Raw genomic sequence first — 27,211 nt, 5'->3', positions numbered from 1 at the left:
ATGATCTCCAAGATCACTGGATGTGGTGATAGTCATCTAAGAAAGTTTCCAGATTTTAAGGGGAGACAGGTTTAAAACTGGTCTGGGATTCTTGTTCATCTTGTCAAACTTGAGGCTAGTGCAGAGGAAGATTATGCAGCAAATCTCCCTTTAGCTTGTTGTTTGTAGGGTCTGCATGTCTGCTGATGCTGAACATGAGCATCTTACAATTGTTTCTTTTTAAATGAACAGGGAATAGAGAGACAGTTATCCCAAATCTTTTCCTAGTCATCTGAGAAATCCTATAGATCTTGCAATAGGCCTGATGTCTTTTTCAGTTTCTCTAGAACTTCATCTGATCTACAGCTGAACAGCTAGACACCATTAAATGGTGTCAAGTATCACAGGGGTAGCCGTGTTAGTCTGTATCCACAAAAACATCTGAAGAAGTGTTTTTTTTACCCATGAAGGCTTATGCCCAAATAAATCTGTTACTCTTTAAGGTGCCACCTGACTCCTCATTTTTACCATTAAATGGAGATCTATTTGGGGTTCTTGTTTTTGGAGCAACTGCAGGAGTATTCACAAACATGGCAAGGAGAAGCCCCTCAAAATAATTGTGAATGGTGCATCAAAAGCACAGAAGGATGCTCTTAATATGTGCTAAGCAAGTAATTGACCTTTGATGATAAGGGCTTTGGCCAGTTTTCTCTGGTCTTCCAGCAGTGACTTGGCAAAACAGTACTATTTCCTCCTATTGGCAATATTGATATCTGGACACTACTGCTTCATGGTTTGCCACTCTAATAGTGCCTGGTGTGGCATAGAACACTTTTCTACCCAGAGTATCTACCAGCTTCTTACTCTGTCTGAAAGGGTAGAGTGGACTCAACTCCCTTTTGCTCTTAGAATGGCAGTTGCCACTACCAAGTAATTTGAAGCTGAGTGGGTCTGGAAGAACAAGAAGCCCTGAAGATGCAAATGTGTCTGATTTCTTAGCAACTGCTGGTTTAGATGATGGATTTAACCAGGTTTATTTAGGTATACTTTGTGTCAAGAAGCAGTAAGGTATCTTACTTCTGGAAAGCGAACCCAGAATATCCAGAACCAGGTGTGTCATTTTCTCTGATGTTACTGAAGGGATCTTTAAGATACTAGTTATCATTTCTAAGCTTTCCAGGAAAGGGAGATGATGCACCCCCACACATTTGAAGATGTTTTATCATCAAGATCTGTATCGATGTACAGATGTTTGACAGACACCTCTAGTTCTTTAGATAGAGTACCTGGGACAAGTAAAAGGAGAGACTGTTTTCTTGGTACAAGCAAGAGTGACTGATCCGGGCAGGACAATTCTGGGGAGGGCCATTTTCCTTGAACCACTTTTGGGAGAAGGCTCTCTTTCTTCAGATCTTTTAAATTCAGGGGAACACACAGGGAAAGGGCCAATATGGCCACAATAGCTATGACTATATCTCCTCAGACTTGCCAGTATTCAGAAGGGAATTCCTTAATATACTCCACATGGGAAGGAGGGTAATCTCACAGTCAGAACAGAGTGCCTCGATAACACTCATAACACCATCTAGTTTCCCTGATCTACTCCCTGGAAAGGGAACAGTACCTACTACCCTGCTTTAACTGCTAGTTCACTCTCCTTCCTACAATGCCGTGCATATTAATAAAGATGTTGAAAGTGAGGGGCGTAAGAGAGAAGCTCAAATGGACAGTTAATTCAGCTATCAAGAAAAAGTTTCTATAGCATCATTAATATCTTTATGAGGCAGTGGGAAAAAAAAAGAGAAAGTTCATTTACTAGCAATATACGGTTCAAACAAAATGAAACTATGAACAATTTTAAATAGCCTCCAAAATCCACTTGTTCATTGCAGTCTTTTTCCATTATTAAATAAAGTATTGAAGACTTCTTTCCCAAACTGAGTTCCTCAGGCAGGCAAGTTGTAAGTTATTGTAGGAAGGGAAAATACGGCTTGTTGGCATCTTCCCGCTGAATATTCTCTCTACCAAATCCATTGCCATTCCCCTTTTTTGTGTTTACTCCCCCTTGTAAGGTCTCAGAGCTTGGGCTCCAGTCTGAGCCTAAACATCTACACTGCAATTTTACAGCCATGCAGCCTGAGCCCCATGAACCCAAGTTAGCTGACCTGGGCCAGCCGCAGGTGTTTAATTCGTGTGTAGACATACCCTAAGGGAGCACTTAACAAAAGAGGACATTACTCACCTGGTGCAGCAACAGTGGTTCTTTGAGAGTTGTGTCCCTGGGGGTGCTCCACTGTAGATGTATCTACATCCCTGCATCTCTAATCGGAGATTTTTGGTAGCAGCGTCCATTGAGCCCGCACATGTGCTTTCTCTCCCTTGTGGTCTGCTTCAAAGCTATCTAGCACTGCACGGGTGAACTCCCCTCAATTCCTTCTCTACTACAGACCCCTTATGGAGAACTCTGAAGAAGAGGAGAGGCGGAGAGGTTGTGGAGCACCCATAGGGACACACATCTCAAAGAACCATTGTTACTGCACAAAGTGTGCAACTTCATCTTCTTCTTTGAGTAGTATCCCTGTGTGTGCTCCACTGTAGGTGACTCCCGAGCAGTACCCACCACTGGAGGCTGGGACTTTGGAATGGAATCTGTTACTGCAGAGAGTACTGTGGAGCCAAAGATGGCATCAGAGGCTGAATTTCCAGGGATTGCATAATGTTCTGCAAAAGTGTGGGCAGAGGCCCAAGTTGCTGCTCTGCAGATTTCCAAGATAGGGACATCTTGAAGGAATGTGATCAAGGTAGAAATTGACCTTATGGAGTGCGTGAGGACTCTGGATGGAAGCAGCAAGTTTCACTCTTGATAACAGCAATTAAAGCAACCAGACACCCATTTGGATAGTCGCTGAGCCAATATTGTGGAGCATCCGGATTTTTTAGCACGCGAAAGGAATAGTTATGGGGACTTAGTTCTGTCCAAGTAGAATGCTAGTGCTCTTCTAACATCTAGAATATGCAGAATCACCTCCTTGATGTTACAATGTGGATTCGGGGAAAAAATAGGAAGATGGATCTATTGATACATATGAAAAGCAGAGGCAACTTTAGGGAGAAACTTGGGATGCAGCCTCAGAGTACTGTGTCTTCAAAAAAGACTGTGCATGTTGGGTGTGCCATCAGGACTGTTATTTCTCTTATGTGCCTAGGTGAGGTGATGGCAATTTGAAATGGAAAGGTGTAGGAGACAGCAAGTTGCCATGGGCTCAAAGGGTGGTCTGGTAAAAACCCTGAGGACTAGGTTAAGATCCCAGGCTGGAGCAGGTGGTCTCACATGCGGGAAGAGATTCTGAATACCCTTAAGGTGACCACACACGGAGTATCCATGTAACTGGGAGTGGAAAACCGTTTTTGCCACGAGATGTACCTTAAGGGAACTGAGTGAGAGTTTTGATCTCTTGAGGTCTAAAATGTAGTGTAAAATCAGAAGGAGGGAAGATGAGGTTGGGTCTATGTGCTTAGAATGACGACAAACTTGGAATGGTTTCCATTTTGTGGGTAAGTAAACTGAGTGGTCAACTTTTGGCTGTGTAGCAACACATCTTTCACCTTGTCAGGGCATTCTGCCTCTAAGCCTTCGAACCAAGAAGGAACTACACCTGGAGGCGGAGGACCTGGGGTGAAGGATCAGCCCGTTGTTTTGAGAGAGCAGGTGAGGAATGGGCCGAAGAGAAACCGGAGGACATACTGCCATCTGTGTCAGGTAAGGGAATCAGACTTGTCTTGGCCAGGAGGTGGCAATCAGAATAACTCTCGCTTTGTCTTGCTGAATTTTCAACAGGACCTTAGATAGAAGAGGAAAGGCATACAAGAAGTCCCTGTCTCACGGGAGGATGAGGGCATCTCGCAGTGAATGTTTCTCCAGGCAAGCCCTGGAGCTGTAATGAGGACATTTCTTGTTCTCGTAAGTAGCGAAGAGATCCGTACGCAGGGTTCCTCAAAGGGCGAATATATCGAAGAGTTAAGTTCCCATTCATGGTCATGAGAAAAATTCCAACTGAGACTATCAGCTGTCACATTCTGTATCCCTGGCAGACAGATAGCTGAGATGATCACATTGTGACAGATGCACCAATTCCAAAGTTTGAGTGCTGCTGTGCAGGAGGAGGAAAATCTGGCACCGCCCTGACGATTTGTGTAAAACATACAGGTCATATTGTCTGTCATGACCTTTGTGTGGGTGTTCTTGCTGAAAGGCAGAAAGTGTGCACAGGCGTTCCTGACAGCCCTTAGCTCCAAAAGATTGACATAGAGGGTCATTTCTGTGGAAGGCCACTTGCCCAGAACCTTGTGGTTGTGTCAGTGAGCTCCCCAGCCTGTTAAGGAGGCATCCGTCCCATTTGAGGAGAAAGGCATCTGTTAGAGTCAGTGTCGGTGGCAGCTGCATGAATGGAACACCTGCTTGGACACTGGATGGCTCTTTTCACCAATCCAGGAAGTGCTTTACTGTGAAGGGCAGTGATAGCAGTTTGGTTAGTCTGTCCCTATTCAGGGAATAGATAGAAGTGAGCCGCATCTGAAGACACCTCATGAACATCCAGGCATTTGGAGTGACAAAGGTGCATGATGCCATATGACCTAGCAGCTGCAGGAAATTCCTGGCCCATGTTTGGGGCTGGTCTGAATGGTCTCTAGGAGACTTGTAAGGGTGGTGAATCTGTGTAGTGGGAGGAATGCTCTCACTTGTACTGCATCGAGGTTGGCGCTGATAAACTCCAGTCACTGTACCGGCGTTAGTGCACCGCTATAATGGAGAGAACCTTGGAGAATACCCTGGGTGAAGCAGCCTGTACTGATAATGGTCCTGTACAAAGGTAAACCATAGTAATTTCTGGTACAATAGTTGTATCAAGATATGGAAGGAGATATCTTGTAGGTCGAGGCCTGGAAATCAATCAATCTCCTTGCACTAGAGCTGAAATTATGGCTATTAGCATGACCATCTTGAACTTCTGCACCTTCCCATATTTGTTTAATGCCCTTAGATCTGGAATGGGCCTCCAATCTCCCTTCACCTTGGAGATCAGAAAATAATACGGTAACTCCTCGCTTAACGTTGTAGTTATGTTCCTGAAAAATGCTACTTTAAGCGAAATGATGTTAAGTGAAGAGAAAGTTACTCACCTTGCAGTAACTGAGGTTCTTAGAGATGTGTGTCCCTGTGGGTGCTCCACTCTAGGTGACGGTGCGTCCCTGCGCTGTCGATCGGAGATTTTCGGTAGCAGTGCCTGGTTGGGGTGCACACATCCAGATGGTATCTCCCGTCTAGTTGGAATCTTCCTGAGTGCGTGCGCCCCACACCCTCCTCAGTTCCTTCTCTACCATGGAGAGTCATCTCAGTACTCCAAAGTAGAAGGGAGGAGGGCGGGGAATGGAGCACCCACAGGGACACACATCTCGAAGAACCTCAGTTACTGCAAGGTGAGTAACTTTCTCTTCTTCTTCGAGTGCTGTCCCTGTGGGTGCTCCACTCTAGGTGAATGTGTAGCAGTACCCACTATGGTTGGTGGGACTTTGGAGATACGGCAGGAAGTACTGAAGATAGTACTGTATGACCTACTATTGTGTCTGCCGTGGTGTCTTGCGTTAGAACATAATGTTTTGCAAACGTGTGTTCAGATGACCATGTAGCCGCTTTGCAGATATCAGGAATGGGAACATTGTGTAAGAAGGCAATGGATGCCGACATGGCTCTAGTGGAATGAGTTCTAATGTCGTCGGGCGGTTGAAGATTCTTCGCACGGTAACAGGATCTGATGCAGTCAGAGATCCACTTGGACAGACGTTGTTTAGAGATAGCCATACCCTTTGATTTTTTCGGTAATGGAAACAAAGAGTCATGGAGACTTGCAAAATGGTTTAGTCCTGTCTAAACAAAAGGCAATTGCTCGCCTGACATCGAGAGTATGCAGGGTTGCCTCTTGTGGAGTCTTGTGAGGTTCAGGATAGAAAGTAGGTAAGTATATAGGTTGGTTGAGGTGGAAGGTAGATACCACTTTAGGAAGAAATTTAGGATGTGGTCTCAAAGTGACTTTGTCTTTGGAGAAGATTGTGTAGGGAGAGTGGGCCATCAGGGCACTCATTTCACCTACTCTACTTGCCGATGTTATGGCAACTAAGAAAGCCACCTTCATAGACATATGGAGATGAGAGGAGGTAGCCAAGGGCTCGAATGGAGGTTTCATGAGAGCATGCAGAACAAGGTTAAGATTCCATGAAGCAGCTATTGGGTGAATTTCAGGGTAGAGGTTTTGCAGGCCTGTGAGAAATCATTTTATGGTTGGGTGGGTAAAGAGTGAATAACCTGCTAAGAGGTCATGGAAGGTGGTAAGTGCCACCAGGTGCACTTTGATGGAGCTGAGCGAATGTCCGTCTTGTTTTAGTTCCAAGAGGTAGTCTAGAATGATAGGGAGGGTCACCGCATTGGGCGCTAAGTGATTACGTGAGCACCAGAGGACGAAACGCTTCCACTTCTGCAGGTAGGTTTTATGAGTGGAGTCTTTCCTACTGTGCAGGAAGACATATCGGACTTGCTCAGAACAGGCTAGTTCATGGGTTTGGAACCATGAAGGAACCACGCTGTGAGATGGAGCTTGTGGAGCTCAGGGTAAAGAGCCAGTCTATTGTTCTGGAAAAGGAGATCTGGCCTGTTGGGGAGAGCCCGTGGGTGACAGGAGGACATGCAGAGTAGGTAGGGATACCACATCTGTCTCAGCCAAGCCGGGCAATAAGTATGACCCGGTCCTTGTGGTCCACAATCTTCCAAAGAACCCTGTGTAGCAGAGGGATTGGTGGAAGGCGTACAGGAGAGAGTTGTTCCATGGGATGAGGAATGCGTCTCCTGGGGATGCAGTTCCGAGTCCCACTCTGGAGCAAAACTGGGGACATTTTCGGTTCTGGGTTGTGGCAAAGAGGTCTACTGACGGGATGCCCCAGAGGGAGAAGAGCTGTTGAAGTATTGTGGGGTGCAGTTCCCATTCGTGTTCCGTCGAGAAGTGCCTGCCGAGTGCGTCGGCAGTAGTGTTGTGGCAGTCTGGCAGGTAGGAAGCGGTGATCTGTATTTGACGTTATATACACCAATTCCATAGGCGGATGGCTTCCATGCAAAGGGAATGTGAGCGTGCTCCCCCTTGTCTGTTGATGTAGTACATACATGCTATGTTGTCTGTTAAGACTCGCAGGTATTTGTTCTTTATGAGGGGAAGAAAATGAAGGCACACTCATCTCTCAGCTCTGAGCAATAAGAGATTTATGTGTAGGTGCGTCTCTGATGCAGACCACTGGCCTTGTGACCTGTGTCCCCCTAAATGCACTCCGCAACCAAACAGGGAAGCGTCCGTGGTGAGCATGAGTGCTGGGGATCATTTCTGGAAGGAAACCTTAGTGCAGAGATTCTCTGGTCTTGTCCACCACTGTAGGGAAGCTAGAACGTTGGGAGGAGGAGTTAACAGCATCCCTAAGATGTGTCTGTTGGTTTGAAATTGGAATTGAGCCAGCCCTGAAGACATCTCATGTGCAGCCTGGTGTACTGGACTATGAAGGTGGTGGCTGCCATATGACCAAGGAGCTGTAGGTAGAGTCTTGCCTGTGTCCTTGGATGAATAGAGAGCGTGATAGCGAGGAATCTGTGATATGGGAGCAAGGCTCTGCTCTGGATTGAGTTGAGATGAGTTCCGACGAACTCAATCTGTTGTGTAGGTGTCAGGGTGGATTTTTGGGCGTTTATTTGGAGGCCTAGGCTGTGAAAGAGGGTGATAGTGAAAGAGTAGCTTGGAGTGTCTCGCCATAGGAGTTGCCCTTGATGAGGCAATCGTCCAGGTAGGGGAACAGCGTGACCCCGTGTTTGTGGAGGTGAGCCACGAGCACGGCTAGAGTTTAGGAAAAGACTCCAGGCGCTGTGGAGAGGCCAAAAGGAAGAACTCTGTATTGGAAATGGTCGTGACCGATTGTGAAGCTTAGAAAGCGTCTGTGAGCTGGATGAATTGATATATGAAAATAGACGTACTGTGGGTCGAGGGCTGTAAACCAGTCCCCTTGATCCAGTGCAGAAATTAATGTGCCCAGTGTGACCATTTTGAATTTTTGTATCCTCACGAATTTGTTCAGTTGGCGTAAGTCTAGTATAGGCCTTCAGCCCCCAGTCTTTTTCTGGGTCAGGAAGTAATGTGAGTAGAAATCTTTCCCTGGATGTTGCATCGGCACAGGCTCCACTGCGCCTAGCTGTAGAAGGTGAGCCACATCTGCACGAAGCAGGTGCTCATGAGAGGGGTCCCTGAAGAGGGACGGGGAAGGGGAGGAGGATAGGATATGAATGGGCTAGAGTAACCGGACTGAACTATCTCGAGGACTCAGCGGTCCTGTGTAATTTGCTGACAGGCATGTTGGAAACTCTGGAGGCAGTGGCGAAATGGGCAAATAGGCTGTGGAATCAAGGAGTGGTCGCACAGACCCTGGACCAACCTTTTAAAATTGTTGTTTATTCCCAGATGGATGGGAAGTGGTTGCTTGAGCTTGATTTTGTCTGCGCTTAGGGGGTCTAGCGCGATTCCTATTTATGTGGTAAGGTTTGGGTTGAGGCCGATAAGATAGTTGTGTGTGTGGTCTTTGGTAGGGTTGGTATCGTTGACCCCTGGGAAGAGATGGGTGAATGCCCAGGGTGTGCAGTGTCGCTCTAGAATCTTTCATTGTATGAATTAGTTCATCAGGGGTTTTTTTTGTTTTTGTTTTTTGTTTTTTTTAAAGAAAACAGTTTATATTTATCAAAGGGGAGGTCCTCCACTTTGTTCTGCAGGTCTTTAGGGATGCCAGATGCAGAAAGCCATGAAGATCTGCGCATAACCACAGCCGGTGCAGTTGTACGGGCTGCGGTGTCTGCCGTGTCTAAAGAGGCTTGTAGGGCTGTTCTGGAAATCAATTGGCACTCACTCAATTGATTTAAAGTCCGCTCTCCTGTCCTCTGGAATGTAAGAGGTGAATTCAAAAGTTTATTGTAGCTATCAAAGTCATGCCTGGCAAGGAGTGCAAGGTAGTTTGCGATCCAGAATTGTAGAGTGGAGGATGTGTAAACCTTGCGACACAAAACATCAAGGCGTTTAAGGTCCTTGTCTTGCGGGGTGGACTGATATTGTGGCTGTTTCGTTCTTTGTGCGACTGCATCGATAATGAAAGAGTTCAGTTGTGAGAAAATAGGAAGTCAGCGTCCTTAGCAGGAACATAGTATCTATGTTCGGCTTTTCTGCAGGTTGGTAATAAAGAAGCTGGAGTTTGCAGAGAGCGTCAGCTGGTTCCAAGAGTGCCTCATTTATAGGGCGCAAAGTAGGGAAACTGAGGCTGGTGGCTGTGGACCTTAGCCTGAGGTGGAAAAAGGCTCCAGTGGAGGAGGAGAGGGAGGTGCAGAGAACTCTGCTTGCTGTTGTAGATCAGGTTCGCTCTCAGTGAAAGTAGCCAGTTCAGGTGGTGGGACTGCGCTGTGTCATGTTACGAAGCGAAAGTGAAAGTGTGAGCGGTGCAGTGGGTTGGTTGGAGGTGCCCTGCAGGGGGTCTGCTGCTGGTGCAGGGGCGGAAGGCAGGCTCGGTGCCGACGTTCTTCCCAGCACCAGGGCAGAGCACGTGGTCGGAACCGCGGCTTTTTCTTCTTCTTCTTCTTCTTCCGCCCTGAGGCTTGCGGTGCCGACAGCTTTGTTGACACCGGGGCAGAGCACGCAGCCGGCTCCGCGGCTGTTTTTAGTGCTGAGGCTTGTGGTGCCGACGTCCTTGTCGGCACCGGCAGAGCGCAGTCAGCTTCGCAGCTATTTTTAGCCGAGGCTTGCGGTGCCGACGTCCTTGTCGGCACCGGGGCAGAGCGCACAGCCGGCTCCGCGGCTGTTTTTAGCGCTGAGGCTTGTGGTGCCGATGTCCTTGTCGGCACCGGCAGAGCGCAGTCAGCTTCGCAGCTATTTTTAGCCGAGGCTTGCGGTGCCGACGTCCTTGTCGGCACCGGGGCAGAGCGCACAGCCGGCTTCGCGGCTATTTTTAGCGCTGAGGCGCTTGGTGCCGCGGAATCCTTCTGTGTCCGGGAGGTTGAATTTCCGCCTCTACGGTCTGTGGGAGCCGTTGTTGAGGCATGATCTGGGGCTGAGGCGCCTACCTTTGGCGCTGTCAGCACAGAGGGTAGGGATCTCGCAGGAGACCCCTTACCCTTGTTAAAGTCTCTCCTATGAGACTGCTCTGCTTCTTGCCTCCACTCCAGGGAGGGTGAAGCACCGCTCCCCACCAGTTCCGATCTGGCTGGGGAGGATGTGGGAGTGGGTTTAACTTTCCCCATCTCCGAAAGCGGCTGCGGGGATTTTTCCATGAGAAGCATTTTAAGCCGCAGGTCCCTGTCGTGCCGAGCCCTTGACTCGAGGCTCATACAGTGGAGGCACTTTGCGGGGATGTAGGCTTCCGCGAGGCACTTCACACAATGTGAGTGCCCATCCAACCTTGGTATGGAGTCCTGCCAGAACACACCCCTCTTGAATCCTGAAGCCCCTGGCATTGTAAATTAGAAATGGCAGGGGAGAGTGTCTCAGTGAGAGACAAGTCTGAAGTGATTTTTTTTTTAACTAAGTAACTATGTAACTATACTAAAGGAAGGGAAACAACTGGGAAGTAATTAATAATTATTTCTATGTTCTTTGTTACTGTTTCCTATAGATACCAGGGAAGAGAAGGCAGCACTGCTCCGAGTCCCGTCTTCAGCCGAGGACGGTTGAGAAGGAACTGAGGAGGGTGTGGGGCGCATGCACTCAGGAAGATTCCAACTAGACGGGAGATACCATCTGGGTGCGTGCGCCCCAACCAGGCACTGCTACCGAAAATCTCCGATCGACAGCGCCGGGACGCACCGTCACCTAGAGTGGAGCACCCACAGGGACAGCACTCGAAGAAGAATCCAATTTCCCCATAAGAATTAATGTAAATAGGGGAGGTTAGGTTCCAGGGAATTTTTTTTCCCCCCAAACAAGACAGACAGACCGACAGACACACACAGTATAAGTTTTAAACAATTTAATACTGTACACAGTAATGACGATTGTGAAGCTTGGTTGTGGTGGCAGAATCAGAGGGTGGGATATTTCCCAGGGAATGCCTTACTGCTAAATGATGAACTAGCACTCAGCTGAGCCCTCTTGGGTTAACACATTGTTAATGTAGCATCACATTCTACAAGGCAGCACAAATGGAGGGAGGAGACACAGCATGGCAGAGAGAGAGAGAGAGAGACAGACAGACGTGAGTGTGAGAGCAAAATGATGTTAAACGAATCCAATTTCCCCATAAGAATTAATGTAAATGAGGGGGTTAGGTTCCAGGGAAATTTTTTTCACCAGGCAAAAGACTATATACACATATATACACAGAGTATAAGTTTTAAACAAACAATTTAATACTGGAACACAGCAATGATGACTGTGAAGCATGGTTGAGGTGGAGGAGTCAGAGGGTGGGATATTTCTCAGGGAATGCCTTGCTGCTAAATGAAGAACTAGCAATTGGCTGAGCCCTCAAGAGTTAACACTCACACTCTATAAGGCAGCAAGAATGGAAGGAGGGGAGACAGCATCGCAGACAGACAGAGACACACACCATGTGAGAGAGAGAGAGAGATGTGCATTTTCTCTTTAAGTACAGCTGACCCTACTCTTAACTACACTGCCTTGTTACTTAGATCAGCTTGCTGAGACCGCAGCTGCTGCCGGCAAGCTCCCTCCATCCTGAGCCCTGTCATGTGTCCCCCCTGCTCTATGGAAGATGGGGTAAGCAGGGTGCAGGAGCAGGGGGGCAACGGACACCCTGACAGCTCCTCTCTTCCTCCCCTCCCCCCAGCACAGCAAGCAGGAGTCTTGGGGAGCAGCTCCAAGGCAGTGGACAAAGCAGGCGGCTGCCAAATGACATTAGAAGTGAGCATTGCACAACTTTAAATGAGCATGTTCCCTAATTGATCAGCAATGTAACAAAAAAACAACGTTAACCAGGACGACTAAGTGAGGAGTTACTGTACACCTACAGTGGAACACCCATAGTGACACTACACAAAGAAGAAGCCCGAGTCCCCACCTCTGCAAGAAGAGACAAAAAGGAGAAGCTGAGAACCAACTCTGCCGTAGCCCCCAAGGACTATATGCCAGTTAAGTATGAACAGAGCATAGCTGATCCAACCCTCTTCTTTCCCATACCCAACATGCCCCTTACTCCACAAGAATGCCATTTGTGTCAAGGCCTGGAGGAAAGGGGATATAGGGACTGGCTACATAGTTTCCACCCACTGAGGACTATCCCATGCTGATTGAATCCTCTACAGGGAACTGTAGGTGGCTTCCACTCCCATTGCATCACCTAAGCAGTGCAATGGTGAGCAAGACTGAGCAACATAACATAAGAACGGCCATACTGGGTCAGGCCAATGGTCCATCTAGCCCAATATCCTGTCTTCTGTCAGTGACCAATGCCAGATGCTTCAGAGGGAATGAATAGAACAGGCAATCATCAAGCAATCCATCCCCTGTCGTCCACTCCCAGCTTCTGGCAAACAGAGGGAAGAAAAACTCAGAACATGGGGTTGCATCCCTGACCATCTTGGCTAAAAGCCACTGATGGACCTATCCTCCATGAACTTACCTAGTTTTTTTGAACCCTGTGATAGTTTTGGCCTTCACAACATCACCTGGCAAAAAGTTCCATAGATTGACTGCGCGTTGTGTGTTTTTTGTTTTAAACCTGCTGCCTCTTAATTTCATTGGGTGACCCCAGTGTTCCCTCTAATTTTTTATGTCCATGTGCAGAATGAATTTTGTTATATGGAGGTGATGTGTGGCAGGGGTGGGGTTGAGGGGTTTGGAGTATGGGAGGGGGCTCAGGACTCGGGCAGAGGGTCGGGGGGTGAGGGCTCCAGCCGGAGGTGAGTGCTCAGCTGGGGATGAGGGGTTTGGGGTGCAGGAGAAGGCTCAGGGCCAGGGCAGAGGATTGGGGTGCCGGGGGTGAGTGCTCAGCTGGGGATGAAGGCTCTCAGGTGGGGCTGGGGATGAGGAGTTTGGGGTACAGGCTGCCCCGGGCTGCGGCTGGGAGAGGGGACTCCCTGAAGCCCCTTCTCGCCACAGCAGCTAAGGGCCGGGGGAAGGGTACCTCTTCCCAGCCGCGGAAGCTCCGGCAGGGCTGGGCCAACAGAACGGCACTCTCCCTGCCTGTGCCGCCCTTGATAGCCTGCTGCGTGGCCGTGCAGCTTAGAGGAACGTAGGTGACCCCCGTTTTTTTGGGTTACGTGAAAGAGTAAATAACACTTCTTTATTCACTTTCTCCACACCAGTCAAGATATAATACACCTCTATCATATCTGCTCTTAGCTGTCTCTTTTCCAAGCTGAAAAGTCCGTATGAGGAGATATTAAAAAGACTGGGATGCTATTCTATACCCCTAATCATTTTTGTTGCCCTTCTCTGTACCTTTTCCAATTCTAATATATATTTTTTGAGATTGGGTGACCAGAACTGCACACAGTATTCAAGTGTATTCAAGTATTTCTGTGTATTATCAATTTATACAGAGGTATTATGACATATTCTGTCTTTATCTATCCCTTTCCTAATGGTTCCTAACACTGGTAGCTTTTTTTTTTTTTGGACTGCTGCTGCACATTGAGTGGATGTTTTCAGAGAACTATTCACAATGACTCCAAGAGCTCTTTTTTGAGTGGTAACAGCTAATTTAGACCCCATAGTTTTGTAAGTATAGTTGGCCATGTAATTACTTTGCATTTATCAGCACTGAATTTCATCTGCCATTTTGTTGCCCAGTCACCCAGTATTGTGAGATCCTTTTGTTACTCTTGCAGTCTGCTTTGGAATTATCTTGAGAAAAAGACTGAGCATCTGCCACCAAAAGTACTGACCTTGGCCCCTGAACCTCTCAATCACTGTGAACATTACCATCATCCTGCTTGTCATTCAAGCCTATAACATGTGCATCATCTTCAACTCAGGCTTCTCGCTAGATCCTCACATCCAAGCTATGTCTAAATCTTGCTGATTCTTTCTGAACTGCTCAAAAATAAGATCTCTCATCCATCCATCCAGTTAAAACTCATCCAAGCTCTCATCTTGTGTCTTGATTACTGTAACTTCCTTTTTTCTGGCCTTGACAAATGCAATCTTGCCCCACTCATATCCATTCAGAGGGCTGCTGCAAAGATCATTTTCTTAGTCTGCTTTAATCATTTCACCTCTTTCTGTGATTTCTTACACTGGCTCCTGCATTTCTATCATATCAAACATAAGCTGCTTGTATTCACTCTCAAGGCGCTTTATAGTCAATCCCCATCCTACTTGTCATCTCTTATTCACTACTGAGCTGTGGATGCTTACCTCTGATCGGCCCACGATACCAGCCTCTCTCATTCACTTGTTAAATTTTCCAACAACCAAGCACCTTTGTGCTTTCTCACATGATTTGCCATGTGCATGGAGATGCTCCCTGTAAACAGTTGCAAAGCTACCTCATTACCCAAATTCAGAACCTTCCTCAAAAACACTCCTTTGTCTACAAAAATACTTGATAAAGGTTAGGCTGTGGGTATGCAGAGCCCACTGCCTATATTACTGGCCAATACTGTCTCATTGTTCACTTGTGCTCCCCCATGTGTGTCTATTGATTAAATATAAAGCAAGAGACAGTCAACTGACCAGTCAAATAATGTCAACTGACCACCTATTATTTGATCACAGTCAAATATTTCAACAACAATACTGATGCAAGCCATGGCCTGCCATTTTGACTGCATCATGGTGCTATCTGTTGCTAGCTTATCTAAACATCTTGATCACTCACTTTTACATGCTAATGCTACCTGTACTGAAAAAAAAACGAACATCTTGATTGACTGGAATCTTCTAGAATAAGCACTGTATGTATGTATATCTTTATTTGTATACCAGGCCATTAACGTACATGGTGGTTTACAAAGCTCATTAAACAAGTTAAAAGACATGGTTCCTATCCTGACGAGCATAGGATCTAAAATGACTAGATAAACATGTTGTAATTAACTCAGAAAGGAATGGGGGAGGGAGAGGAGGGTTCAGTTATTAAACCTCCTTCCTCCAACACAACAAAAAGATGAAAAGCCATTAAGCTGCCTGTAGAGTTGGCCTGCTGCCTACCTCATACAAGTACATTTTAAATGACTTTTCTTTAATAGTTTCTCTGTGTTTAGTTTATTTCTGTTTAATTTTATTTTTCTTTTTTTGTAACTGTTCAGTCTTGAATAATGTTAACACTTAAATGACAACTTAACATTGCTAAAAAAAGTAATAATTATTTCTTCATGTTTTAGAACATAATTTCATTGTGTTTCGCATTTTTCTGAGTTTACAAAAACTAAATTACTTAACTTAGTTATTTTATTAGGCTAAGGCTAAGCCTACAGGAGACCATAAAGTCTTACTCTGTTACTATTCTAATAAATTAGTGCTTTAAAATAGTTGACTGTTTTCGACATTCAACAATATCTGACCAATGTCTGACTTGCCAACTGACTGATTATTTTTGGACCAGTCAAACGCCCAACCTACACTGAGTACACTTAGATGGTTAAATTACTAGCAGCCACCTGAAATCTCATCTACACTAACATTGCTATTGTTTACTGCAACCAGCGAGGCTGAAATGGCAGTGGGAACGTAGGACATTTTTGGCACAAAAGCCTAATGCATAAACACTCCTGGTATCACTAAATGTTAAGGTCACTGGAATACAATACACTCCCAGCTCTTTCTGCTGACAAAAAACAAACAGTACAGATAATGCCAGCCAACGACATATACTGTGAATTCAGTCTTCTGTCTGAACCTTCATCTGGACTATTTACATCAGGTTTTATCAAACTATGTGGCAATTCTCACTGATGCGACATGATGGATAATAAGAGCTAATACAGTTAGAAGTTCATTTACACAACCTTTAGGAGGAAATGGCTTGACTCTTAATACTATCTGCAAAGGCTACAGACAGTCTTGGGGGAGCTTCTGAATGATTTGGTCTTGTCCAGGTCACATGAAAAGCCCTAACTACAACAATTGTGTTTGCCCCTTGTTTCAGTGGGGCTTGGGGAAGAAAACTGGGAAATTAATCAACTGATTTAAATGAAAATCTGACACAGTCTTCAGCAGGAACTTGAGGTGAGACTTAAGAGTCACCTTACCTTTATGGAACACTGTAAAATGGACCTGCCATAAGGGTGTGAATTTCCCCTACCCTGTAAAGATGTTAGTTATGGATACTAAAAAGTCAGTGTTCACAGACCAATGGGGAGAAGGAGAGGGGAATAAAAGCAGTTTGCTAAGGGTTCAAAACAGGTCTCCATTAACCCAGATAACAGTATGTTATGGTTTTAGGAAAGAACAGGCTCTCAGATTGAAGGAAAACAAAATCATAGAAATGTAGGGCTAGAAGGGACCTCAGAAGGTCATCTAGTCCAGACTTCTGTGCTGAGGCAGGACCATGTATACCTTGGCCATTCCCTACAGCTGTTTGTCTAACCTGTTCTTAAAAACCTCCAGTGACAGGGATTCCACAACATCCTTAGGAAGCCTATTCTAGTGCTTACCTATCCCTAAAGTTAGAAAGCTTTTCCTAATATCTAACCTACACTCCCTTACTGCGGATTCAGACCATTACTTCTTGTCCTACCTCCAGTGGACATGGAGAATGAATGATCACAGTCCTCAGCATATTTGAAGATTTATCAGGTTCTCCTCTCAGTTTTCTTTTCTCAGATTAAACTTGCCTCGTGTTTTTAACCCTTCCTCACAAATCAGATTTTCTAAATCTTATCATATTTGTTGCTCTCCCCTGGACTCTACAATTTTCCCACATCTTAAAGTGTGGCACCCAAAACTGGACACAACACTCCAGCTGAGGCCTCAGCAGTGCCAGGAGGAGTGGGAAAACTACCTCCTATACCAGGGGTCGGCAACCTTTCAGAAGTGATGTGCCGAGTCTTCATTTATTCACGCTAATTTAAGGTTTCGCGTGCCAGTAATACATTTTAACATTTTTAGGTCTCTTTCTATAGGTCTATATTATATAACTAAATTATTGTTTATGTATAGTAAACAAGGTTTTCAAAATGTTTAAGCAGCTATATTTAAAATTAAATTAAAATGTTGATCTTACGCCGCCAGCCTGCTCAGCTCACTGCCAGCCTGGGGCTCTGTTCACCTAGGCCGGCAGCGGGCTGAGCCGGGGTGGGGGTGTGTGTTCAGGGGTCAGGGTAGAGGGCATGTGGGGGGTGCAGGGCAGAAGGCTGGGTGTTTGGGGGTTCAAGGGGCAGGGCAGAGGGCTGAGTGTGTGTGGGGGGGGTCAAGACAGAGGGCTGGGGTGCTCGGCTTGTAGGGGTGCTCCGAGCCCATGCCCTGTTCCACCCCCTTCCCCAAGGCCCCGTCCCTACCTCTTCTCTGTCTCCTCTACGGAGCAGCGAGCACGCTGCCACTCTTCCCCCTCCCCCTCGCTAGGGCCATCAGCTGACTGGCGAAGGGAAGGAGAGGGAGAGGGGCAGGAAAACACCACGCTGGGGGAAGAAATGGGGGAGGGGGGAAAAGCTTGGCTGCTGCAGGACCAACCTTCTGCCTCCTGCCCCTGCAGGGGAGAGCGGGGTGCTGAGTGGAGCTGGGGGCTGGGACCGCAGCAGCGTGACACTCAAAATCGGCTTGCGTGCCGTGTTTGGCAAGTGTGCCGTAAGTTGCCGACCCCAGTCCTATACCTTATATACAACACTCCTGTTAATATACCCCAAAATACTATCCGTTTTTGCCACTGTGACATTGTTGGCTCATATTCAATTTGTGATCCACTATAACTCCCAGATCCTTTTCTGCAGTACTAGTGCCTATCCAGTTATTCTCCATTTTGCACAAGTGCATTTGCTTTGCCTTCTTAAGTTCACTACTTTGCACTTGCCTTCATTGAATTTCATCTTGTTAATTTCAGACCAATTCTCCAAAATGCTTCTAGTCCCCCGCAGTTGGTGTCATTGGCAAATTTTATAATCAGACTCTCCATTCCACATTCCAAGTCATTAATTAAAATGTCTGTCCTGGGTCTGGCCATTGACCCTAGACCTACTAGATATGTCCTCCCAGTTAGACTGTGAATCACTGATAACTACTCCGAGTATGATCTTTCAACCAGTTATGTACCCTCCTTCGAATAATTTCATCTAGACCACATTTCTGTAGTTTATGAGAATGTCATGTGGGACTGTGTCAAAAGCCTTACTAAAATAAAAATCTATCAAATTTACTGCTCTCCCCCATCAACTAGACCAGTAACCCTGTCGAAGAAGAATATTAGATTGGTTGGAATAATTTGTTCCTGACAAATCCATGTTGGCTATTATGTTATCTCTAGGTGCTTACAAATTGATTGCTAAATGATATATTTCAGTCTCTTTCTGGGTATCAAAGATAGGGTGACTGACCTATCATTCCCCAGTTCCTCTTTTTCCCCCCTTGCTAGATATATGTACTATGTTTGCCCTTCTCCAGTCCTCCGGGACCTCACCAGTCCTCCATGAGTTCTCAAAGATAATTGCTAACAGTTCCAAGAGTTCTTCAGCTAGTTCCTAAGTACCCTAGGTTGATTCCATTACGCCCCGTGCCAACTTGAATATATCTAACTTATCTAAATATTATTTAACCTGTTCTTTCCTTGTTTTTGCTTGTGTTCTTTCCCCCGTGTTAATATTAACTGTGTTAAGCATCTAGTCACAATTAATCTTTTTAGTGAAGACTGAAGCAAAATAGGCACTAAACACCTCCGCCTTCCTGATTTTATTATTAGCTCTCCTTCCCACTAAGTAGTGGACTACACTTTCTCTTGCTTCTAGCATATTTAAGAACTTCTTACTGCTTTTTATGTCTCTTGCTACATGTAACTCATTTTATGCCTTAGCCTTTCTGATTTTGTCCCTACATGCTTGTGCTATTCTTTTGTATTCAAAAAACATTTTTTTGAGGAAGGTTTCCTATCTGGTTGTCCCCAAGGAGCCCAATAAGGCCAAGACAGTATGTTTTAAGGATAAGTGGCTAGGGGCTATATCAGTGGAAACCAGGATAGATGTTTCTCATGAGATCCAAAAAGGGTGGAGGAGATACTCTATTGAAGATGCTTCTTGTTGTATTTCTGGGTGACTCTCCAGATTATATCTTCAGTAGATCTCCAGGCGTTTGATTCATCATGCTATCTTCTGTCTCAACTTTCTGAGCTCAATACCTTTTTCCCTTTGACTACTTTTCAATCAACTTTTCATTCCACTCCCCTATATGCCTGTCCTCCATCCAACAGTCTTCCTAATGGCCTCTTCACTATACTTGACCCTCTTCTACTGCCTAATGCCAGTTTTCTTCACCTTAAACACCCAGCTAGAATCTCTCAATCATTGGGGAGAGAAAGGAAAATTTAGCTAGTTTTACAACAGGAAAGTGGAAAAAAATTAGGTTCAACAAGGTATGGGGAAGAATTATTCTATAACTAGATAGTAGACCATACTTATGAAGTTGTCAATCCATCAGTATTACTACTACATTTCAAGTCACAATGACAGACTGAGGTTTTACAGATCCCTGTATTTGAGAGAGCGCTAAGAACAATTTTTTTCTCCTATATTAAGGTCTTCAAACTGTTGCTTAGAAGACTATAGATTGGTAAATTAAAAGAGCCATCAGTCAATCAAGATTTAAATACATGGAATATATATGTCAAAAACAAAAAGTGAATGAGAAGCACAGAGACTGCTTTGAAACACAAACATCTCTCGCTTACATAAGAGAAGAACATCAAATAGAAAAAACAGAGAAGTTACTGTGGATAACAATTGTAAATAATTCCTTGTTTGTTCTATAAACACAGTAATTTACAGAAAGAGCTCTGCAGTACACATCAGTTTACGCTGACTCTAGACTATACAGTTACACCTAAATGATTTAAGGTAGTTGTAACTGCATTTACTCTCAGTAGGACAAGTTCCTTCCTCCTTATAGAGAAACTTCCTTTCTATTGATTCTAACTTCAATGAGAATCTCTCCCGGAGTTTTAGCTCCAATACTCACCCTTAAGAGTCCATACATCTATTGCAATTCTCAAGTGAGGAAGCACTGGCAGAACAACTCAGAACGTTCTAATTTTCTGAATCTTGTGGGATATTTTTTCAGCTTATCCAGAAACTACCTTTCTTCATATATTACATCTAAAAATGCTGCTATACTACATTTACCGTGCTATATCAAATAAAGCAACTTTTCAGATTTGACAAATTCAACAAAGCTTTCAAAATAATTTTTTTGGCTGTTTGAGTTGATTACTAATGAACTATACTAAATTTACAGGCAGTGTCAGCCACGGCAATGCTCTACAACTACTGTAACACTATAAATTCAGACAGAAGCTAATGATCAGTAAGAAATATTTTGTTTTAAATATATCAAATAAATACTGTTCAACTTTGGTTTTTACTTACCATTTTCACTATGTCAGCATATGCTGACTCAACAATCACACCACGAGTTGTTGAAACATATTCAACCAGTTCATTCAATGTGGCTCTCTTAATTTCTTTGCTCTTCAGGTCTGAAACAGAGTCCATGAAGTCAAACAGTATACAACACTGCTGCAACTTCTGACAAAAGAGATCTTGCTGTTCATTTGAGGTGGCATCTATAAGCAGAGAAAAGAAAAAAACCACTTAAGTTTTTAGAAATTGAAGCATTGATTTCTAAATATCGTATCAGCCATAACTCAGTATTAATAAGGAAGATTAGTTTTGGGTGGCAAGCACGAGAGATCAATGTTCAATACTGCCACATCTAAAATCAAAATGGTTTGTGCCACTAACATGAAATTTAACTGAGGTTTTGATAATATATCCACAATGAGTAAGAGATTTTAAATGGGAAATATATAAAATGTAATTAACGAATAGAGGAATTATACTTTTTAAAAAACTAATGTATTCTACACAAAAAACTTAACAAGTACCACCACCCCCCACCACCATCATGAAACTAACCACTCAGTCATGTGATTTGTTGCATTCCATCCACTAATTCTTTATTACATTGTCTATTTAAAAATTAAAAAATCTGCAGAGCAGATACCTTGGTTTTTTTAAGCCATGTGTAAAGCTCTTGCCATCATAGGATTAATGTGTCAGTGGAGAATTGACTCTGGTATTTCACAGAAACTATTTTATCCTGGATTTTCACACCTTAGACTAGAGAAATTTAATGAATTAATTTATTTTACTATTTAAATTCTCCAGTTTGAACAATGTGTGATCACTTAAGACCATGTGTTTGTCATGACTATGACAGCATTTTCATAAAGCATCAGTCTTTGTACATCCTCCCAGCCTGCTACTGAGCAAAATTCTTCCATTAATGCTACAATTTGGATCTGTGGCAGAGTGATGTTAATAGTTTTAGAGTATCAGTTAATTACTAAACCATATTAAACTTATTGGAAAATAAATATTTTTTGCTCAAAATATTGTGACCCTCTGACTTTTGCATACAAAGTCACAACAAAAGCAGGCAGAGTTGTTATGATTAATGACAAATCAATTCAATTTCACACCACTTAACTGAATTCAAGGGGGGAGTGAGGGGGCAGGTCCCTTTTCTCACTAATGGTTGTTTGTATTCTGGCAACACCAGTATGGAAGAGTACCCATATCTGTCAGTCTTTTAAAATACTATGCCACGCTGCAGAATTTTCACTCCCATTTCTCTCTCTGGGCACACAGGCAGGCTTACCCAATTGAATTTTCAGAAATGGAAAAAAGTTAGCCTACACTACCTTGACTATCTGATCAATATTGGCATGTCCCGCGGAGTGTCCAAATTGGTATTGCCACATCATAAAATATAAGCAAATCAAGAGAAGGAAAAACTACTTTAGTAACTGCTTTGCTGAAGATATACAGAATTCTTACTCTTGTGACATGCTACCAGAGTGGGCCATGCAGGAAACTCCCCTTCCTCTTAAGATTTTTGGCCCTCTACAGTTAGGCCAGCTGAAGGGCTTTGGTGTATGCTCAGAAGGAAGAGTTTAGATATCTCAAAAGCCCCAAAATATTTCCCTCTTTTTAAAAGTGAGAATTAAGAGTTCTCTTAAACTCCAGTTACATACAAATAAGTTTGTACAGACACCATCATTGCAAAGTTCACTCTTGAAAAGTAAGTAGTGATATCCCAATAATAAACAAGAGTGCAAACAACTTGTTCCCCACCCTACCCCCACACTGGGCTCAGTGCAGCAGGAGTCATCCTGAAAGACAACCCCTGAAGGTGGAAGAAGAATTCAAGCTCCACGTTCTTCAGAAATAGATTCTATGAGAAGAAAATGAAGTGGGATTCCTTCCTACAGGTCATATCTGAATAATAATGGTTAAAAATGTATTTAGCACGGATAATGTGGCTGACTGAAATCTTCTTGCGACAAGGAATTGGAGCTCTCCTGTTTAGGATTACCATTGACCTCCAGACCTAGACCCAACTATATCAGATTGGGGGGGGGGGGGGGGAGAGGGAGAGAAATCAACCTAAGATACGTAACTTCAGCTACAAGAACAGTGTAGCTGAAGTTGATGCATCTTAGGTTGCCAGAGGGATGTGATGGTCGCTTTCAGGAACTGCCCGAGATAAGCGCTGCCTGGCTGTAGCCTGCACACCTCATCCCCTCCCACACCCCTATCACAGCCCAGAGCCCACACCCCACATCCTCTCCTGCACTCATAGACTTTAAGGTCAGAAGGGACCATTATGATCATCTAGTCTGACCTCCTGCACAATGCAGGCCACAGAATCCCACCCATCCACTTCTATAACAAACCCCTAGCCTATGTCTGAGTTATCGAAGTCCCCAAATTGCGGTTTGAAGACCTCAAGCTGCACAGAATCCTCCAGAAAGTGACCCGTGCCCCATGCTGCGGAGGAAGGCGAAAAACCTCACTCAAACTCCCTCCCAGAGCCTGCACCCCAACCCTCTGCCGCAGTCCAGAGTGGGCACCCTCTCCCACACCCAAACTTCCTCCCAGAGCCCACATCCCACACCCCCTCACGCAAACTCCCTCCCACACCCCCTCCCACGGCCTGCACCCAAACCCCCTGCCACCGCCTGGTGAAAGCGAGTGAGGGTGGGGGAGAGTGAGCAACAAAGGGAGGGGGATGGAGTGAGCGGGGGGCAGGGCCTCAGAGAAGGGGTGGGGCAGGGGCATTTCGGTTTGTGCCATTAGACAGTTGGCAACCATATTGAGAGAGGATGACTTAACAACTTGAACACTACTGTGCACCACAAGAAAAAAAATTCTTCTTAGATCTTTACTGAAGATCACAGTTCAAACAAAACTATCACTCAATCTGAAAGCCTCAACAATTCTCAGAATAAGAGGCAATTATGCTATGAAAAACTCATTCTAATTATTCTCTCATATGTATTAAAATGAGTCAAAACTAAAGTTTATTATTTCTATTACAGAGTTGCAAAATATTATAAACCCAATTTTTCAGTAATGCCCAAGTCACTGTTAAATTTATCTGCAAGCAAAATGCAAATCTGATTTTAAGTCACACATCTTAAAATAAGTAGAACATTTATTTTTAGTTTTAGAATAGCACAAAGTCTGCCCACCCTTATGGTTTTCGTGATCTCCCACATCTCCCAATAGAATGTTTCTATTGATAGAAAGCTTCTATACATAATGTTTGAACAATTTATCAGACATGTATTAGCTAGATGCAGATACAAAAAGATTTGGGGGCATGGGGAGCCACCACCAAGACCCAGGAACAGTGTCTTGGAGAAGGACTAAACTGGCCTTCTCCAGGTGCTGGAAAGGGAAAGGGGCTGGCATCTTACCAAGAATCCTGGAATCTCCGCTTGGGAGTTAAATCTTTCTATCAGACTCTGGCAAGACTACATATAATAAAGCTGAATTACAAATCTAATCTGCTTCTTAAAAACAGTGAAAGGAACAAACACACTCACGGTTTGTCAGTCACATGACAGTGGAAAAATGTATAATAGATTTAGAAAATTAGATTACAATTTGCTTCAGAAATAAACAGAATTTGTACAGAGAAAGGACGACTACAGGGAAATAACTGCATTTTGTCTTCCGAGTCTTCAAGTAAAGAAACGGAAAGTGAAAGTTACCGAATTTTAGAAAAGGAGAGTTATGATTAGTTTATGATGTACTTGGATTCTATAGTGATAATGCTGTACAACTGCCTGTAAGTAAAAAACAGCCACGTGCCCTTTCAAGCTTTTGACTCTCCTTGCTACCATGTCCCTCACACCATTTTTGATTTAATGTATTTGTCATTCACAGAATCTCTTATTTCTGTGTATACTCTATCACAAAATCCTCATTTCAATTTCTATCCTTCTAATTTTTCACTCCTTCATTTTTACTTATTCATATTTCCTTTCCTATTCCACACTGCGTGATATCGCTACCTCCAACACACTTGTGAATGCTCCAGAAAGAACCAGTCAGTAAATGGAATTTGTTCTCCTAAAGTAACAGACACTTCTGAAAATCCTCCCCTAAAACCTTCAAGTTTTTTGTTGCTTCAACAGCCTTGCAAAACTCTGAAAAAGACAAGTTTCAGAGAGATGGTGAATCAAATGCACAATTCCTAACTTTTCAAGAAACAGCTATTCACCTCTGCTTGTTCATAGACTTAAGTACTCTTGGTAGAAAAAATGTAAATGTTGACTTGGTGTTGCTGGATTGTATCAGTCAAGCATAACTTGAATCTTGTATAGAAATTTTTGCCAAGCACAGCATAAGGTACAAAACCCCATAGTTCAATAAGAGTATTCAGTTGAGTAATCTGATATAAAACTTGGAAAAAAAAAAGGTAAACAATACCATTCCCCTCACTGTTTTGTTTTGTTCTAAAGTAAGTTTCCAACTTCAATCGTTTTTAAAACAGCAACATGACATCAACCATTTGATATTAATTCAAAAAAGGAAGGTGTTGCCTCTGTTAGAATGCTCTGTTACCATTTAAGCAAAAAGGATAAAATGCATACTAAGTTTGTGGACTGAAATGCCTGTGTTCTCTTTTTGCCATCTATCAAACTTAAGACCTATTAATTCATCATAAGCAGAAGATTGCACTACAGTACTTGTATGAGGTGAATTGAAAAATACTTTTTTTTAAATCATGTTTACAGTGAAAATATTTGTAATAAAAAATATACACTTTGTATTCTGTGTTGTAATTGGAATCAATATATATTAAAATATAGAAATAACATTCAAAATATTTATAAATTTCAATTGGTATTCTATTGTTTAACAGTGCGATTAAAACTCCGATTAAATCGAGATTAATTTTTTAATCGCAATTAAATTTTTTTAGTTAATCGCGTGAGTTAACTGCGATTAATTGACAGCCCTAGTAATAAGAGATCCAGGCTTTGGGTTGGTATGTCACCCCAGGCACATCTTCAAAAGGCCTGCCTAGGGCCCGGGGGTTGTCTCAATGACCCTGACCCCTGGTTGCTACGGGGTTGAGACTGGCAATACTGATTCTGGTTTCTGCCCCTTCTCCTATTGTAGTCCTGAGTAGAATTCCCTTGATACAGTCGGGACATAGGCTTGGACTTAAAGTGTTTATGCTGGGTGGCTGGTGTATGCAGCCCCAGAGATTTCAGAGTGGCTCAGGAGACATTCATGCTATTCAGCTTCGAGTCTGTTTTCTCTGAAAACAAAGTGGAGCCCTCGAAAGGGAGGTCCTGAATAGTTTGTTGAATCTCCCCCAAGAGGCCAGGGGCCTGCAGCTAGGAGTAATGGCACATTGCAATCCCTGAGGACATGGTGCGGGTTGCTGAGTCCACCAAGTCCATTGTGGCCTGCAGTGAGGTCCTTGCCCTCATCCACCAAGGCTGAAAATTTGAACTTTGAGCCTGCTGGGACAAGCTCATAAATTTAGACATTGCATCCCAGGATTTAAAATTGTAGCAACTGAGAATCACCTGCTGGTTTGCAATACAAAGCTGAAGCCCTCTGGTGGAGTATACCTTCCTCCCAAAGAGATCCAGCTTCTTTGCATCCTTTGTCCAGCGAGTGAGCCCCTGCTGCCCTTGTCTCCCGCTCGTTGACCACCACCGCTACCACTGAGTCCGGTGGGGAACGTGTAAAGAGATATTCGTACACTTTGGAAGGCACAAAATATTTCCTTTTGACCCCTTTCACTGCAGGGGTCAGAGAGGCCGGTGTTTGCCATAGGGTCTTAGTAGTTTCCTGAATGGTCTTAATCAGAGGAGCACCACCCTGGTGGGGCCCACGAGGGATAAGATGTCCACCATAGGGTCCAACACCTCAGTGACCTCATCCATCTGGATACCTAGATTCTGTGCCCAAAGTTCCAGGTGGGCTCTACTGTCCAGTGAGGGAGGCCCCAAAAAGGTTCCTGCCACTGCCTCATCAGGCAAAGATGAGGAGGAGGCCTGGGCCAGAGTGGGACTTTTCTGCCCATCCAGCTCATTGAAACGGTCCCAGTCATCTACTCGATGCTGTATGCAGCGCCGGCTGTGGTGCCGACTGCGGTGCTGGCCGTGGTGCCCGCCATGGTGATGGTGATGCACGCGGTGGCGGCACTGGTAGTGGTAGCCATGGCGGAGCCACGAGAGTGCTCCCTGGTCCTGGATGCAGCTCATCCATCAGATGTGGCCGAGAAGGATCACCTGGAAATGGACCCCTGGGATTGATAGTATGCCCATGGGGTCCAGAAGGGCAACTGCACTGGCATATGCCACTGCACTGGCCATGGCACGGGTGGAAAGGCCTGTACCATTTCCAGTCTCTGGGATTGTCACTGTCCCTGGTGCCGGCTCCTTGACATGTAGGAGTCCGCCTCAGAGTCAGACGCCCAGGAGTTTGAGCGCGGCGACCAAGGCTGCATGGTGCCAGGCAGTGCTGGGGAGAGGGTAAGCAATGTCGTGTCATTGCCTGTTTACACCTGGACGGTACCGGTGGTCTCACAGTGCCAGAGGCTTCGGGGCTGATGATCTCTCATGCTGGTCGGGAGAGTGCGGACCCGTCAGGGCTATGAGGTCCCCGGCTGCCTCAAAGGTCTCTGGTGTGGAGGGAAGG

At 44.6% G+C, this 27,211-nt stretch overlaps 1 protein-coding gene across 2 annotated transcripts in view; it reads right to left on the bottom strand.

Annotated features, from left to right (window-relative positions):
* Positions 1-27,211, bottom strand: part of PPP2R5A (protein phosphatase 2 regulatory subunit B'alpha) — a 96,504-nt gene that overhangs the window by 41,934 nt on the left and 27,359 nt on the right. The window contains exons 2-3 of one of the 2 annotated variants that reach the window (XM_039529417.1): positions 21,901-21,909; positions 20,564-20,760 (exon numbers count right to left, since the gene is read on the bottom strand). In XM_039529417.1, the coding sequence (XP_039385351.1) occupies positions 20,564-20,760; positions 21,901-21,909 (206 nt within the window). The remainder of the gene's footprint in view (positions 1-20,563; positions 20,761-21,900; positions 21,910-27,211) is intronic. The other variant, XM_039529418.1, reaches the window with a different exon arrangement.

The sequence above is a fragment of the Mauremys reevesii genome, linkage group 3 (genome assembly GCF_016161935.1).
Source record: "Mauremys reevesii isolate NIE-2019 linkage group 3, ASM1616193v1, whole genome shotgun sequence".
Classification (NCBI taxonomy): domain Eukaryota; kingdom Metazoa; phylum Chordata; order Testudines; family Geoemydidae; genus Mauremys; species Mauremys reevesii.
The sequence above is the reverse complement of the archived record's forward strand: the minus strand, read 5'-3'. Positions and strand labels throughout refer to the sequence as shown.